Raw genomic sequence first — 14,304 nt, 5'->3', positions numbered from 1 at the left:
ATGATAGATTGTCCTTTTTGGGTAAAAGAGTACTATCCAACTAGGCCATTATATGTCTCCCTCTCTCTCTAAACACCAAGAAGAAAAAAACAAAATTCTTTTAGCTACAAGACCCCACAAACATCATTTTAGCCAATAACATCTCAAAACCTTATTAATCAATCACTTTGGCTCTTTCTCTTTTTCTCATTGATATCAATTCTTGATTTTTCTACAATAAATTTTCTCTTCATTCTTTAATCTCTTTTTTTTTTTTTTGCTGTCACTGTTTCTTATTTTATATATATAAGAGGGTTTATGAGTTTTATTCTCTGGATTTCTAGCTATGATGAGCTTTTGATAAATCATAAAACAAGATCTACTTTTTATTACAAATTTCAGAATTTTCCTTGGGTTTTGGAAAGTTGGGGGTGGTCTTTTCTAGATTCCTCAACCTTGAGAAAAAAAAATTCAAAATAAATAAATAAATCAAGATTCTCTTCTTATGCCTTTTTTGTGTTTGATTAAATGCCTCTGAGAGTGAGATAATAAAAAGACTCCTCATTTCTCAATCATTTGCCAAGAAAACCAAAAGGTGTTGTTTATTTTGGTGGTGTTTTCCACTCTACATGATCAAGAAAACATGAATAGAGAAATGGGATTTCTATCCCCTGCAACATACATCAAGAATTCTAGCTGGTTGTTTGAGGAAAACAAGGAGACAAGATGGACACCTGAAGAGAACAAAGTGTTTGAAGAAGCACTTGCTTTATTTGATAAAGATACACCAGATAAATGGTATAATGTAGCAGCAATGATCCCTGGGAAAACAGTGAATGATGTGATCAAACAATATAGAGAATTGGTAGAAGATATTAGTGATATAGAGGCAGGGCTAATACCAGTACCTGGCTATACTACTAGTAATTCTTTCACATTAGAGTGGGTCAATAATCAAGATGCTTTTCATGGATTCAAGCAATTTTATGGTCAATCTGGGAAACGAGGCTCGTCGAATCGAACTTCTGAACATGAAAGGAAGAAAGGTGTGCCATGGACTGAAGAAGAGCACAAGTGAGTGTACTAATCATATAAACTTTTTCTATATAATTCACTCTAGATCGAACAATACTTTGATTCTCCTTATAAAAATGTTGTTGAATTGTTAAAGGACTAACTATTGTAGAGACGATCTCCGCTCACGAGGTGGCTTTTAAGTGATAAAAACTCAAGTTTTAACTTTCTAGCTGAACTTGGTCATAATGATATAAGGTTGTAATTGAACTATAATTTCATTTAGATAATGTAGTTTCTTAAACACAACATCAATCATGGTTTATAAAAATGTGTTTAGGATTCAGCAAGAGTGATCTGCAAAGTTACTTATATAATATGAATAAGTTTTAGCAAATTTGAGTTTCAAGAGGAAGTTTGGAAATATGTTTGTCTTGTTGGTACATTTACTGCGGTTTCCATGATTTTTAGGAATCTTTTAGTCGTGTTAGAGATTTATATGTCGGTAGAAACTATAGAAAAGATCAATTACTACTTTTTATTTTTTATAGTATTGGTCTTGAATGAGTCGACTTGGTTAGTAGAGATTCATATGACCGAGCTTAACTTGCTTGAGATTGGGCATATAGTAGTAAAGGATAGTTGTTGTGGTACATGAGTTATAATGTTTCCTATATTTTTTTTCCAGGCAATTTCTGCTGGGGCTGAAAAAGTATGGAAAAGGAGACTGGAGAAATATTTCACGCAATTTTGTGACCACAAGAACTCCAACTCAGGTAGCTAGCCATGCTCAGAAATACTTTATTAGGCAGCTTTCCGGTGGAAAAGATAAAAGGAGATCAAGCATACATGATATCACAGTTGTCAATCTTACGGAATCCAAGTCTACTTTCCCTGAGGATCATAAATCTGCCCCTTCTCAACAAGCACAACAGCATTCAAAAATGAATGGCATGGTAAAAACACTATGTGAGTATAATTCACCAAATCAAGAATCAGACATAACATTCAACTCATCAAGTGGTGGTCTGATGGCCATGCCTTTTCGAGGGGCTCCATCATATGGACTCGAGCATGGAATGCATAACATTGCTCTACAAGGTCTCCAGTTTGGTAACTACAATACTATGTGTTGAGTCAGGGAAGATTGAAAGTTCAGTCCTTGTTGGTCAAGAGCAGTGAGGATTCATATAGCCGTCTCCAACTTGCTTGGAATTGACGCACAGCTGTTGTTGTCGTTTGTCAAGACCACGAGCGAAAACAATCACTATTAGAAAGAGATTTGCTTTAGTTAGTTCATATTGCAACCTAAGTGGGATTGCTCATTATTTAGGAAAACTTTGAGCTATTTCCTTGCACTAATTTGTCTGCTGTGTTTCTTCAAAGTTGTGAATGAGGTTGATTTAAACAGATTTGCTGACTAAGATTACTCAACACAATCAAGCTAATTATGAAGCTGCCAAGTTGATTAAGGTCACAAACTAGTCATTAGTGAAAACATCTAGTATGCTAGGTGTTCAATATCTCTCTACATTATAGTTGGTCTCAGTTTATTCATTTTGCTTCTGTTGCAAAGAAACGAGAATTATGATAAGGCTGAATTTATTCAGAGAAAATAAAGAAGAAACTAGTATTCAACATTTTCCAATTCTTAAGTTATGTGCACAACACTCTCACTAATGGAGGGGGGTATTCTACTCCCCCACCCCATAAAAAAATAATATATAATATAATATATGTGTTGAGTCAATGTTCACTTATTCATTATGGGGTGGCTCAGTGTAACATGAACATGTTTTTCATGAGTTTTAACTTTTATATATTGACACTGTAAATGAAATTTTATGCTATGAGGTCACTTAAAAAACAATTACAAGTAACTGTCTATAAAAGATTAAAACAAGTTACATTCTACAATACATTTAAATATGCTTATAGTGTAACTTTTTTATATTTGCTAATGGATATAAGTTGGATCCTTTCTTCTCTCCTAGTGGACTAACCAAGCAAACCACTATAGTTTATCAAGTCTTGTCATTGGTGTGAAAGTGATGACTTTTTTCTTCAATATATAATGCCCTCTACTTAACAAGAAGGCATAAGTTTGGTCATTCAATTTTCTCCCATTTGTTTAAAGTTGTTTGCTCTAAAGTGCATGGAAGTTGGAATCACTGTTGTTTATTAAAGAACTCTTTATGAAGCTTTTCTGACACATCATACTTGTATCGGTTGATTTGCACATTTCAGATTCCTATATGGTTAGAATAGGAGTATTGATGTAACTGGCAAAATTGTTTGTATGTGACCAGAAAGTTATGAATTTGAAATAAAGGATAAGACTACAAACAATAAATCATCGTAGTCCGCCCCTTTCTTAAACCTCACGCACCGTGAGAGCTTAGTGCACCAGAATGTCTTTTTAAAATTCTTATATGGTTAGAAGAGGAGCTTTGTATAACTGGTAAAGCTGTTGTCATGTGATAAAAGTGTCATTGATTCTTTTGTGGAAAGGACCTATTGTAGAAATATAGGGTAAAACTGCATACAATAGACCTATGGTCAAGCCCTTCTCCAGACCTCCCGCATCGCGAGAGCATAGTATACCAGACTACCGTTTTTAGATTCCATCAAAATGGGCCATGCTCCTTATTACAATATAAGATACCTGGTCGGCCCAAAAGAGACCAGACCAGGTGAGTAAAACATGAGCTATCCCTTAGGATTTCCTAAAAGAATCATTTCCACAACGTAACTGGTAAAATTATTGTCATATGATTAGAAAGTCATGGATTCGAGCTATGAAAACAATCTATTGCAAAATGCAGAATAAATTGTGTACAATAAACTTTTATGGTCCGACTCTTCTCCAAGTCCCACACATATCAAAAGTTTAGTGTATCATGCTGTCCTTTCTTAGATTCTTATATGGTTAGTAAGATACCTCCTCAAGTGGGAATATTATTTTATCATACAATGGTTCCTCAAAACTGAATTAATAAGGTGTGGAAGAGTTCTTTCCTAATGAAGTGGATTTAGGAATTAAGATCAAATAATCTAATGATGAGATAACATAAAAAGGGTCATTAGTGATAGTCCAAGTTTAGTAAACACTTACTTGGAATCACTTTTGACATGTTTCATGAAATTAAACTATAGTGTTTTACTTTGTCCACAATCCAAGCACAGGACCTTCATGTATTTTACCATATTCTTCAAATTATTCTTTTTTGAAATGAGTATCAAGAACTTGATATCATAACATGTTAATTATATGAAAATTTTAGTTACTTATCATGTTGTTCATTCAGAGACGAATTTAGAATTTCGACGTGATAGGTTTTGAATTATTTATACTTATTTTATATACATGTATATATATGACTCGACTCAAAAAACACTGGATTGTATCAGAACACATGAACCCATAGTTGGATCCTCCACTATTTCAATTGGAGTTTTGATACTCCCTCCATTTCAATTTGTTTATCCTATTTTGACATGACTCGTAGATTAAGATAGTAAAGAGGATTTTTCAATATCGTGGGCTTATATTAAAGATATATCAAATGTATCAAAATATCCTTTAATTTTGTGGTCTTAAACATGTCATATGAAAAATTGAAATTAAATAATTGCTGAAATAAACTAAAGTGGCATTCTTTTGTAAACATACTATAATGAAAAATAAGACAAACAAATTGAAACGAAGGGGGCTTATTTGGTAGTATTACTATGACAAGTATCATGAAAATCCTAATGCCCACCAACATCTTCTCCTCGTTATATTTTGGTCCCCTCCATTAGCCAAATAATTTAAGTCATAGTATGACCATTCATATAAGTTTTTCCAATAAATGACAAAAATGCCCCACTATTTCCTTTTTCTAAAGTGCCTTTTTGCTAGTTGAATAGGATAGCACTTTGCCACTTTATTCTTAATTGATATAATTCTCTCTTAGATATATTTAGACCACATACCTTGTCTCTCAACCAACAGGTTTGATGCTTTTATATTCCTTTACCCCTTTTCCAACTAGATTCTAATACCTTGCTTCATTTTGATTTCAAGAATAGTGCACTTTGTGTAGGTCAAATAAGGATCAACTAAAAAGAACATCACGGTGTGACCTAACAGTCAATGAAGTTGATGAAAGTCACAAGAGATCAAAGTTATTTGAATTTCAATAGAGACAAAAACCATTAGATAATTACTTTCCATCCTTCTAAATTTTAGTACACAGAATTACGTGATATAGTTAGTAGCTAGTACGATACATTAGGTACCTAGTGAAATAGTTGAGGTGCGACAAGGTGCCATTCATGACCACTATTATGAAGAAAATGAAAGGAGGATCTAAAAGGAGTAAAAGCACAATTGACTGATTTATTTTTGGACTACCAAGCATTTCTCTGTTGTGCTTCTTTATAGGCCCACAAAAATTATATATACTATATGATAAAAAAAAAAAAACTCCATCTAAGCTTTTGATACACATGCAATAGAAAGTTGAAAAGAAGACAGAAAGTGGAGGTTAAATTATATTATTATCAGCACTCAATTGAGTCCAAACAAATTTGATAATATAGACATGCCAAAAGGATTTGTAAAAAGGTTAACAAACTTAATATTTAATGCACTAAGACAGAGAGTACTACAACTCATTGCAAATGAGTAATAGTAGAAAATAATATTAACCAAAAAAGTATGTAGCTGGAATTATGAGGATCCACTTGGCATGTCTTCCTTATGCTTAAGGTTCTCTTGTCCTAGACATTGGTTCAATGATTATAGCGCAACATGTGATATACAGATTTTTCTGATATATATATAATAAGTTTAATAAGTTGTGCATCGCCCTCCTATTTAATGGTCATTGTTCTGTTTGAAATCCTGAACAAACTGTTGGTGATAGGTCAGTAACATATATAATTAGTATATATATAGGTTTTGAATATTTCAGCGATATTGATAAATAAATTTGACTGGACGGTATATGTAATTGGTAAGTTTATCTTAAAATAACTGATCTAATGTAGCTTATATAAAGTTACAATTAATTGTTGTAAGTCAAATACATAATATAAAAACAAAATTGTACTAATAGATATTGACATGAACACTATAAAAATACCGCCCAAAATTTTCTTTCAATTCCAATAAAAGGTGCATAAAAGTTGACAATGAAAGATACCTCTATGAATATATGCTCTCATCTCTACAAATACTTGTGATGGAGATAGAATTTTTACCGATAAATTTTTTTGAAAAAGGAAATTTAGATGAACCCCTATCACTTCTCTAACATCGCCTCTATTGTAGTTATTATTTTCTCAAAGCAAGAAAATTACGTAAATGACTTTAGAGTTATTAGTAATATCGCCCGAGAGATATCACTAATATATATATGAATTGAGAATCCAAGTATCATTTAAGGGTCTGGATGCTTTTCTATAAGTTCATGTTTTTTACGTAGAAGATTTTCTTGTATTTTGACTATATATTTAGTTAAGACTAATAATGACCACATTCACCAAAGGATGCAAGTAACACATATTGAAAATAAAATGAGAGTTGGCCACTTGACATGGTTCAGTCACATCTGTAGGTATGGAACTATGGTGAGTAAATGTGTTAAAAGTGGACGAGGTAGATCTACATGAACCAGGTTCACATATATAACACATATCATACTTAAAATAAAGAGGCGGGAATAATTCACTCATTCGGATATAAAATAGGAAAAGCGTGTCCAAAATAACAATTCAAGTAAAAGAAGGAAAGGAATAAATACAAACGACTCCTATGCGGAAAAGGAAGGAGGCAAACAAGTTCTATATGGGAAAGGATTAGCTTTAATTTCTAGGTAAACAAATTCATTTCCTTGTAAAAGTCGTCTATAAAAGGACAAAGCCAAAGAAAGAAAAAGTCGTCTTTGCAATATCAAATTCAAGAGAGTTATTCCGTGAAGTCTGATGAGTCATTGAGGAGATCAAGAAAGTGAAAGAAAGAAGTAGTACTAGAATTAGGATTTCTTTCTGAAGTATATGTTATTCCCAAGATACTTAGAACAAAACTTTAAAGAACTTGGTAAGATACAATAAAGTTTAAGAACATTTTCACAACTAGAAAATTAAAACTAGTAGAGAAACTAGAATCGGAAACATATTAGATTCTTAAAGAAGAATTGTTGTCAATCTATGTTTAAAGAATCTTACTGATTCCAACAAACTTTGCAGAAACACGAAGTTACCAAAGTTTAATGAACCAGTGAAGAACAAAAGAACATAAATTAATTCACAAATCTAAAATCTGTAACACATACCAGAATCTGGAAAAACAGAAAGAAGATCAAGCCCACTGAATGCACAGTGTCCCCTTAAGGAAATTATTCCCCTCTAGTATCCGAGGTTTGATTTGGAATATGTTCTCTCAGGATAGAATGATCTCAATCACCAGTGTATTGATACCCAAAACACTGGTGTCAGCAAGCCACTCAACGGCAATAAAGTACACTTAGAATACTAGATTTAGTAGTAGAAGAAGTCCAGAAAAATTCTATTTTTAAAATGAGAGGAAATTCCTCAATTTATAGAAAACAAAGGGTAGTGTGAAAAGGTTCTTATTGTGCCTTACCGGAAAGGTCACAAAACTTTGGAAAAGTTACAATCTTTCGGAAAGGTCACCACCTTTCATAAAAGTCACAACTTTTCATAAAAGTCGCAACTTTTCATAAAAGTCACAACTCTTCATAAAAGTCGCAACTTTTCGTCAAAGTCACAACTCTTCATAAAAGTCGCAACTTTTCATTTTTCATTCACACCTTTTAAAACCCAACAGTATAGTGTTACATTGGTTCGTCTTGAATTAGTGTGTAGGAGGTGTGTTCTAAGAGAGAAAGAGAGTGTTTAAGAGAAGTATAACAAGAAGTGGTTTGACTTCTTGGGGAGTAGAGTTAAGAGAGGGTTTGAGAGAATTGTAACAAGAAGCGAGTTTGACTTTTTGGAGAGTAGAGTCATCGATTATAGTTAATCGATAGAGAGTAAAGGTGCTAGAGTTAGTTCCTTGATTATTGAGTTGTAATCTTGAATTGTTCTTGAAAGTAATAATATTGTGGTGTGATTTTCCCTTCCTTGAGGGAGGAAGGTTTCCACGATAAAATCTCTGTTTTATTATATTGTGTTAGTTTTTTGTTAAATGCTGGTTCTTGTATAGGGATAAGGTTTCTTCATATACTTTCCACATTTATTTTTATTTGGTATGATGATGACATGAATTAAGATTAAACAGAGAAACATGATCAGTGAGAATTCGTGTGTCGATCCACACTTGGCTTTATGAGGTACAAGAACATAGTGCCTCTGCCTTGAGAGATTCCATTACTGGAATGACTTTTATCAATTCATGCTTCTTGGAGAAAAGATGTTAATAGCTTCATGTGTTCATGGGATGAGTGGAGAAAAGTTATATCCCATATTCACAATTTACTTTTCTTTTTTGTTGACGATGGTGTCTAGGCTAGCTTCTGCACGCACACCTGGACTGATTCCACTGAATGAAAAATGAACTGGTGTATAATCTACATGATGATTGTGGATGAATAAAAAAAGATCATCTCGATATTAATTAGAGTTTTGAATTCAGATTTTGAGGATACTGAAAATCGAAGAAGATTATAGTTGGGAATGACAATAATCATCCATTATACGGTTAATTATCAATATATACGGGAAATAAAAAATATTTTCAACAATAATCATTTGTACATTTAACGTATCGATATTTTATATTAATAGTGTAAAATAGTGTATAGATAATGTATAATTATGTATCAAAAATGTATAATTTGTTAATATAATAAAGTATACATTGCAGATCGATTTCTTTTTAATTCCAACCAATTCAAATCTCATCTAAACTATTCTAAAACTTAGATACGAGCCCCTCTCAATATTTCAAGTTTTTTGATATATTATTCACGTTTGCGGCAAATCAATTTTTTAAGAAGCTTTAATTGGTCATGACATGAAAGAATAATAGGAATGAAGAAGGAAAGCAACGAAGAAAGAAGGAAGAGAAGAAGCAGCGGCAACAACCGTCATTAGTGGATCTTAGTTGACGTAAGGCCCATCAGACGAGGTGGTGAGAGACTTAAAATAAAGAGATTAACTACTATTCACTAACCGTGGACAAGAAAATTACACCGTCAATTCATTTTTAGAAATATTTATTTTTAATATATTGTATTGTATTATATTATGTTGTATTGTATTGTATTGTACTATATTGCTTTAATGAATACAATGTTTGGATAGATTGTGTTGTTCTCCATTGTTATATAATGTCGTACATCCATAATTTAAATGATAAACCTACGAGAAAAGTAGGGTATGGTGTAGAACTACTATGAAAAGGTAGGGTGAAACATGAAATATAATTATTAAATATTAAATAAAGACAAAATGGGAAGAAAATATTAAGAAAACGACGTGATCACACCAAATCGATCGTTACAAAATGAATCTTTTTATCGTTACTTAACCATGGATTTAAACGAACCGATACAATAGAATTTAAGTGAAACTCAAAACAAACATTATATTTAAACTAACATTAATACAATACAATACAACAGGTAACAACCATCCAAACAAGGTGTTAGAATTGTTAAGGCGTAGATCAACGCAGTAAAGACTTCATATTAGAGTATAGGTTTATACAAATTTAAATGAATTATATATTATTATTTACAATTAAACGATATATTGTTGTAATAGCGTTATTCTTCCTCTCCATTTTTGAAAAATAAAAATAATATGAAGACGTTTGGTCTAGTAATATGTGCAAGACAAAATTCTTAGACATGAAAAATATGCTAAAAGCCTAATTAAACAATTACCATATGCATTTTAATTAATAATGTGCACCACTATCAATTGATTTTTAAAAAAATTATTTTTAATAACTTGTAACAACCAATAGTGTCATTCACACATTGAAAATGTCTTACACAATAAAAAGAACATACAACACCGGCTGCTCCAACGTGTAAATCTTCTAGTCCAAAACCACCAACGGATCTGATACAACAGATAGGGTTGTTTCTCCTTAATCAAATGTCTCGATTATGAGCTCTGATATGAAAAAAATCCTTGGTAGGGAGTACTTCCTCCCGAATGGAGTCTTACGCGGTGTGAATCCAGAATAGTTAAACTTCAATGTAGATATCGAACACTGATGGAAAACCAAAAAAAATAATCTTATAGCCTAAAGCAAGTTGAGCCTAGCGCCCAAATATGCGATAGTGACTTTAAAACACCATTAAAAACCCTTTAAAGTTTGGATTGAATTTCTCTATATGGGTATTTGTAATTTGATTCGATCAAGTGATATCGCGTTTTATTTAAAACATTTTAATGACCTTTAGATTTTGGAGACATTTAAGCTACTTTTCATATTGCTAACTCGAGTTAAAGATTACTCCATCTCTATATCCTTATGTATATCTATATATATGTTTATGTATATCAGTGTATAAAATTCTGTATATCTGCTTATCTTTAGCAGACTCTATTTCTATGTATATTCATGTAAATTTGCTTGAGGGATACATCAATATACATGATATATAATACAATATACACATATTGTTGAGGCGTTTTTATATCTAAATTTGATTCCAATTCACTCTTAGTCTATCTTTCTCAAATTTTGGGTATTACCTCATCCAAGTATTTTCGATCAATTCAAATCACGCTCACTCAAAAAAATCCCAAATATTTTTATATGAAAAGGTAAAATTAATCGTGGTCCATAGACAACGAAAACAAGAGAGTGGGAGAAGCTTCTACGGTAGGTCATGATCGTCAAGCCTGATCGAGATGACAATGGTATTGTTGGGTTGAATACATTGTTTAGTTCTAGATATTTGGAAGAGTTGGCTAATATATGCCAATTTCTTAGGTTACTATTGCCATGACTAATTTTAACTAATTTTTAGTGTCAATAACCGTTATGATTGATATATATGTCTCAATGTCCCTAAAAAAACTATTAGAATATCTAATACTTACCTAATCACAAATTAAACTATGATAAATTATTAATTAATGAAACAAAAAAATTGCAAAATAGAACAAGCCATGTAGATGTGTTACAAAATAGAATAGTTTAAGACTACAAAATTTTGTCAATTTCTTTTGAATCCACATGCAATGTATGGGGCATGTAAATCCAATACACCAAAAAATAAACTTTACTATTATTTTCACCAAAGATGTGACATTTAGAAAAAAAAATCCTTCAATGGATCATCTGACCCCATTAAATAATCTAGTCACTTGTCACTACATACACTGCATTTATACTAATTTTGTCCTGCTCTACTTTGACCACAAACTTTATAAAATTGCTGCAAAATGCAAATACTTTTCTCCTTCCTATTTTACGTACTGCTATGATATTTAAGAAAAAAAAATCAAGATTTTAAATTTATGGTCTAAAATAAGCATAGAATGTTTGTGCAGAGGAAATTCATTTCATTAAGGAATTTTAAAGTTAAATCGTTTTAATTATAATAATATGACATTCTTTTTTAGATAAATTAAAAAAGAAAGAGTGTCACATTGTAACGGAGGGAGTATCTTGTTAGGACCTAAAATAAGCAGGTGCAATGCGGAAGCTAGCAAAGCAAATCTCGAAAGACCATGAATAAGAAGACAAATAAGAAATATACCAAAAGACACAAAAATTTAACGTGGTTCGGTCAATCAACCTATATCCAAAGGAGATGAATAATCTACTATAAATATATAAGAGTACAAAATATAGAGAGAAATAACCTCAACCAATTCACTCGGAATGCAAGGAAATTCACAAATTCTCCCCCATAGTCGAAACTCTCAAAACTCTAGGACTACATTGCGAATGCTAATTATGTTAGAAGGAACAAACATTTATTTATAGAGTCCTAAATATTTTCCTACAAGAAAAGGACTATCTTAAACCTTTCCCAAAAGAAAAACATATTTATGGTAAGAAACTCGGGCAATTAATACCCTAACATATCTACTTTTCTTTTTGTTGAAATTTTGTTGTTCTCTTGGGTACACAATAGTACTACTACTTTTTGGCGAGGAAAAAGTTTAAATTTTTCCTTATACATTATTAGATATTGAATTTTTTTGTCATTTACTAAACTTTTCATCTAATAATACCCCTCTTTAAAGAAACAATCTAATTTTTTTACCTTGACGTGCAATGAACCTTCAAGTTGAAAATAGTTTTTAGTTATGGTCAGAAGTTGAAGGGTACTATGGACACATGAAATTTACTTATTTCAGGTTGAAGTTTCGTTAATTGAGGGGGTGGTGAGGATCTTGACTCACTTGAGGTAGATGAGTGGACATACCAGTAGTAGAGATAAAATTAGATACGAAGTTCGAAAAAAGGTAGAGGTGACTCCCGTGGAAGATAAGATGCATAAATTGAAGCTGAGATGGAAAACATGAAAAAGACATTCTTCTTTAAACGGATTCAAAAAGAAACTTGGACGAACAAATTGAAATGGAGGAATCCAAATATTATTTTATTATTGCTTTTTAAAGGGTGTGTTAAGTCAAACATGAATAAATAAAAATACACAGAAGGATTATTATTAAAAATACAATAAAAATAAAAATATATTCTCTCTTAAATTTTTAGATAGTATGATCGCAACTCAATAAGCAGCACATAATTAACCAGGTGTGAGAAATATCTAAAAGACTAGTAACATTGTGGAGTGTTGTGACCTTGTGTGGACTACATTGTCCCCTTGAAGTCTCGAAGACTCTTAAGTATTGAGAGTGAAATGACTTAGGAGCAATATTCCACCAATTAAAAATAGCCAACCTCCATTATCTTCTTGCACTTTTCTCACATCCCTATCTAAAAAATAAATTTTACAAAAATTTTTTTAGAAAAAAGTGCAAGTTGTGTAACAAACGTGATTAAATAAAAGTCAATACTCCAATAGTTCATGAAAATTATCCAAGATTAATCACTAGCATTGACTATGTATGTTTATTTATCCTAGCATGCCAAAGAATAGAAAATGTTACAATTATCAATTGACAACTTACATATATACAACTATGACATTTCAAAAATAAAAAATAATAATCAAGTAGTGGGTGCTCATTATAAATTAGAACTTATCCATGTCTATTATGTGCAATTTGCTTCATCAGATCTTAGCAAAATAGTGTGGAAATGACTGCCCCATTGTCTTCTACCAACTAGAAACAAACATCTATTTTAACATGGATTTTTGTTGCCATCCCATCTGGAATTGTCGGATTCTCAACAATATAATGTGCAATTATTTTAGCTTTTCTAAAATAACAAATTCAAAATTTTAAATTTATAGATATCAATTACTAATTTGGTTACTTCTTTTTATAATAATGCATATTTGCTTGTATTAGGAATAGGAGGTGTACATGAATTTTGTACAAGTTGTATGGTAATTGGTAAGACTAGGCCATACATTTGTTTGCCTCCTTTCGGAATATACCTCATATTCAAATTTTTATTATGATATTTATTTTACAAAAATTTCAAAGTTCTTTTGTTTTTATTCTAAATTAAATGTAGGGAATATATATTTAGAGAAAAAAATTATCCTAATTATATAAATATTCTTATCATATTTACTAATTAATATTAATTTCATATCAGATTTCAAGTCAAACACACCTTATGTATATATTTTTGCTACCAGATACACTCTACAAAGGGAGAGAGGCGAGCGATATAGGAGGGAGGCGAGCGAGTGAGTTCAGTCACCCAGTGTATCTCATATATATGTAAATCACACCAGATACATTTCAAATACATTCTGATAAAACACAGATACATAGGGAGAGGGGGGAGCGAGAGAAGTAGAGAGAGGCTAGCGGGAGAGGAGAGTGGAGAGAGTCATTGTATCTCAAATACATGCGAATCCAGTTGGATACAATATATCTATAACAAATTACACTTAATTTTGACCTTATGTATATACATGTATCTTTGGATCAAAATCTGGCACGAATGGTAATTTCAAAAACTCAAGAAAAAGTATGTAATTAAATTCTAAATTAGTGAAATTTATATTATTTGCGGAAAAAAAATTCGTGAAACAACACCTTAAATGATTTTTATATTTTTCAAAAAAAAATCTTTCTTTTTCACAATAATTGATTTGTTGCCAGGCTTGCCTCAAGTGGATGGGCCAATTAGTTTGTTTTGAACTTTGATATTAAGGCAGGTGCAGTTCGTTTGCACAACAC

The 14,304-nt window shown here is 31.6% G+C and overlaps 1 protein-coding gene across 1 annotated transcript; it reads left to right on the top strand.

The window, feature by feature from the left end:
- The first annotated feature begins 266 nt into the window (after window positions 1-266).
- LOC125871628 (transcription factor DIVARICATA-like) lies at window positions 267-2,631 on the top strand. The gene is made up of 2 exons (XM_049552261.1): window positions 267-1,053; window positions 1,682-2,631. Exons 1-2 carry the CDS (start codon window positions 623-625, stop codon window positions 2,127-2,129), a joined length of 879 nt encoding a protein of 292 aa, XP_049408218.1. The 5' UTR covers window positions 267-622; the 3' UTR covers window positions 2,130-2,631.
- The last annotated feature ends 11,673 nt before the right edge of the window (window positions 2,632-14,304 follow it).

This window comes from Solanum stenotomum, chromosome 7 (assembly GCF_019186545.1).
Source record: "Solanum stenotomum isolate F172 chromosome 7, ASM1918654v1, whole genome shotgun sequence".
Classification (NCBI taxonomy): Eukaryota; Viridiplantae; Streptophyta; class Magnoliopsida; order Solanales; family Solanaceae; genus Solanum; species Solanum stenotomum.
The sequence above is the reverse complement of the archived record's forward strand: the minus strand, read 5'-3'. Positions and strand labels throughout refer to the sequence as shown.

Excerpts from the sequence above, each read along its gene's own strand:
- LOC125871628 (XM_049552261.1), top strand. The coding sequence starts at position 623 with ATGAATAGAGAAATGGGATTTCTATCCCCTGCAACATACATCAAGAAT. Across the intron at positions 1,054-1,681 it reads TGGACTGAAGAAGAGCACAA|GCAATTTCTGCTGGGGCTGA; the intron begins GTGAGTGTACTA and ends TTTTTTTTCCAG.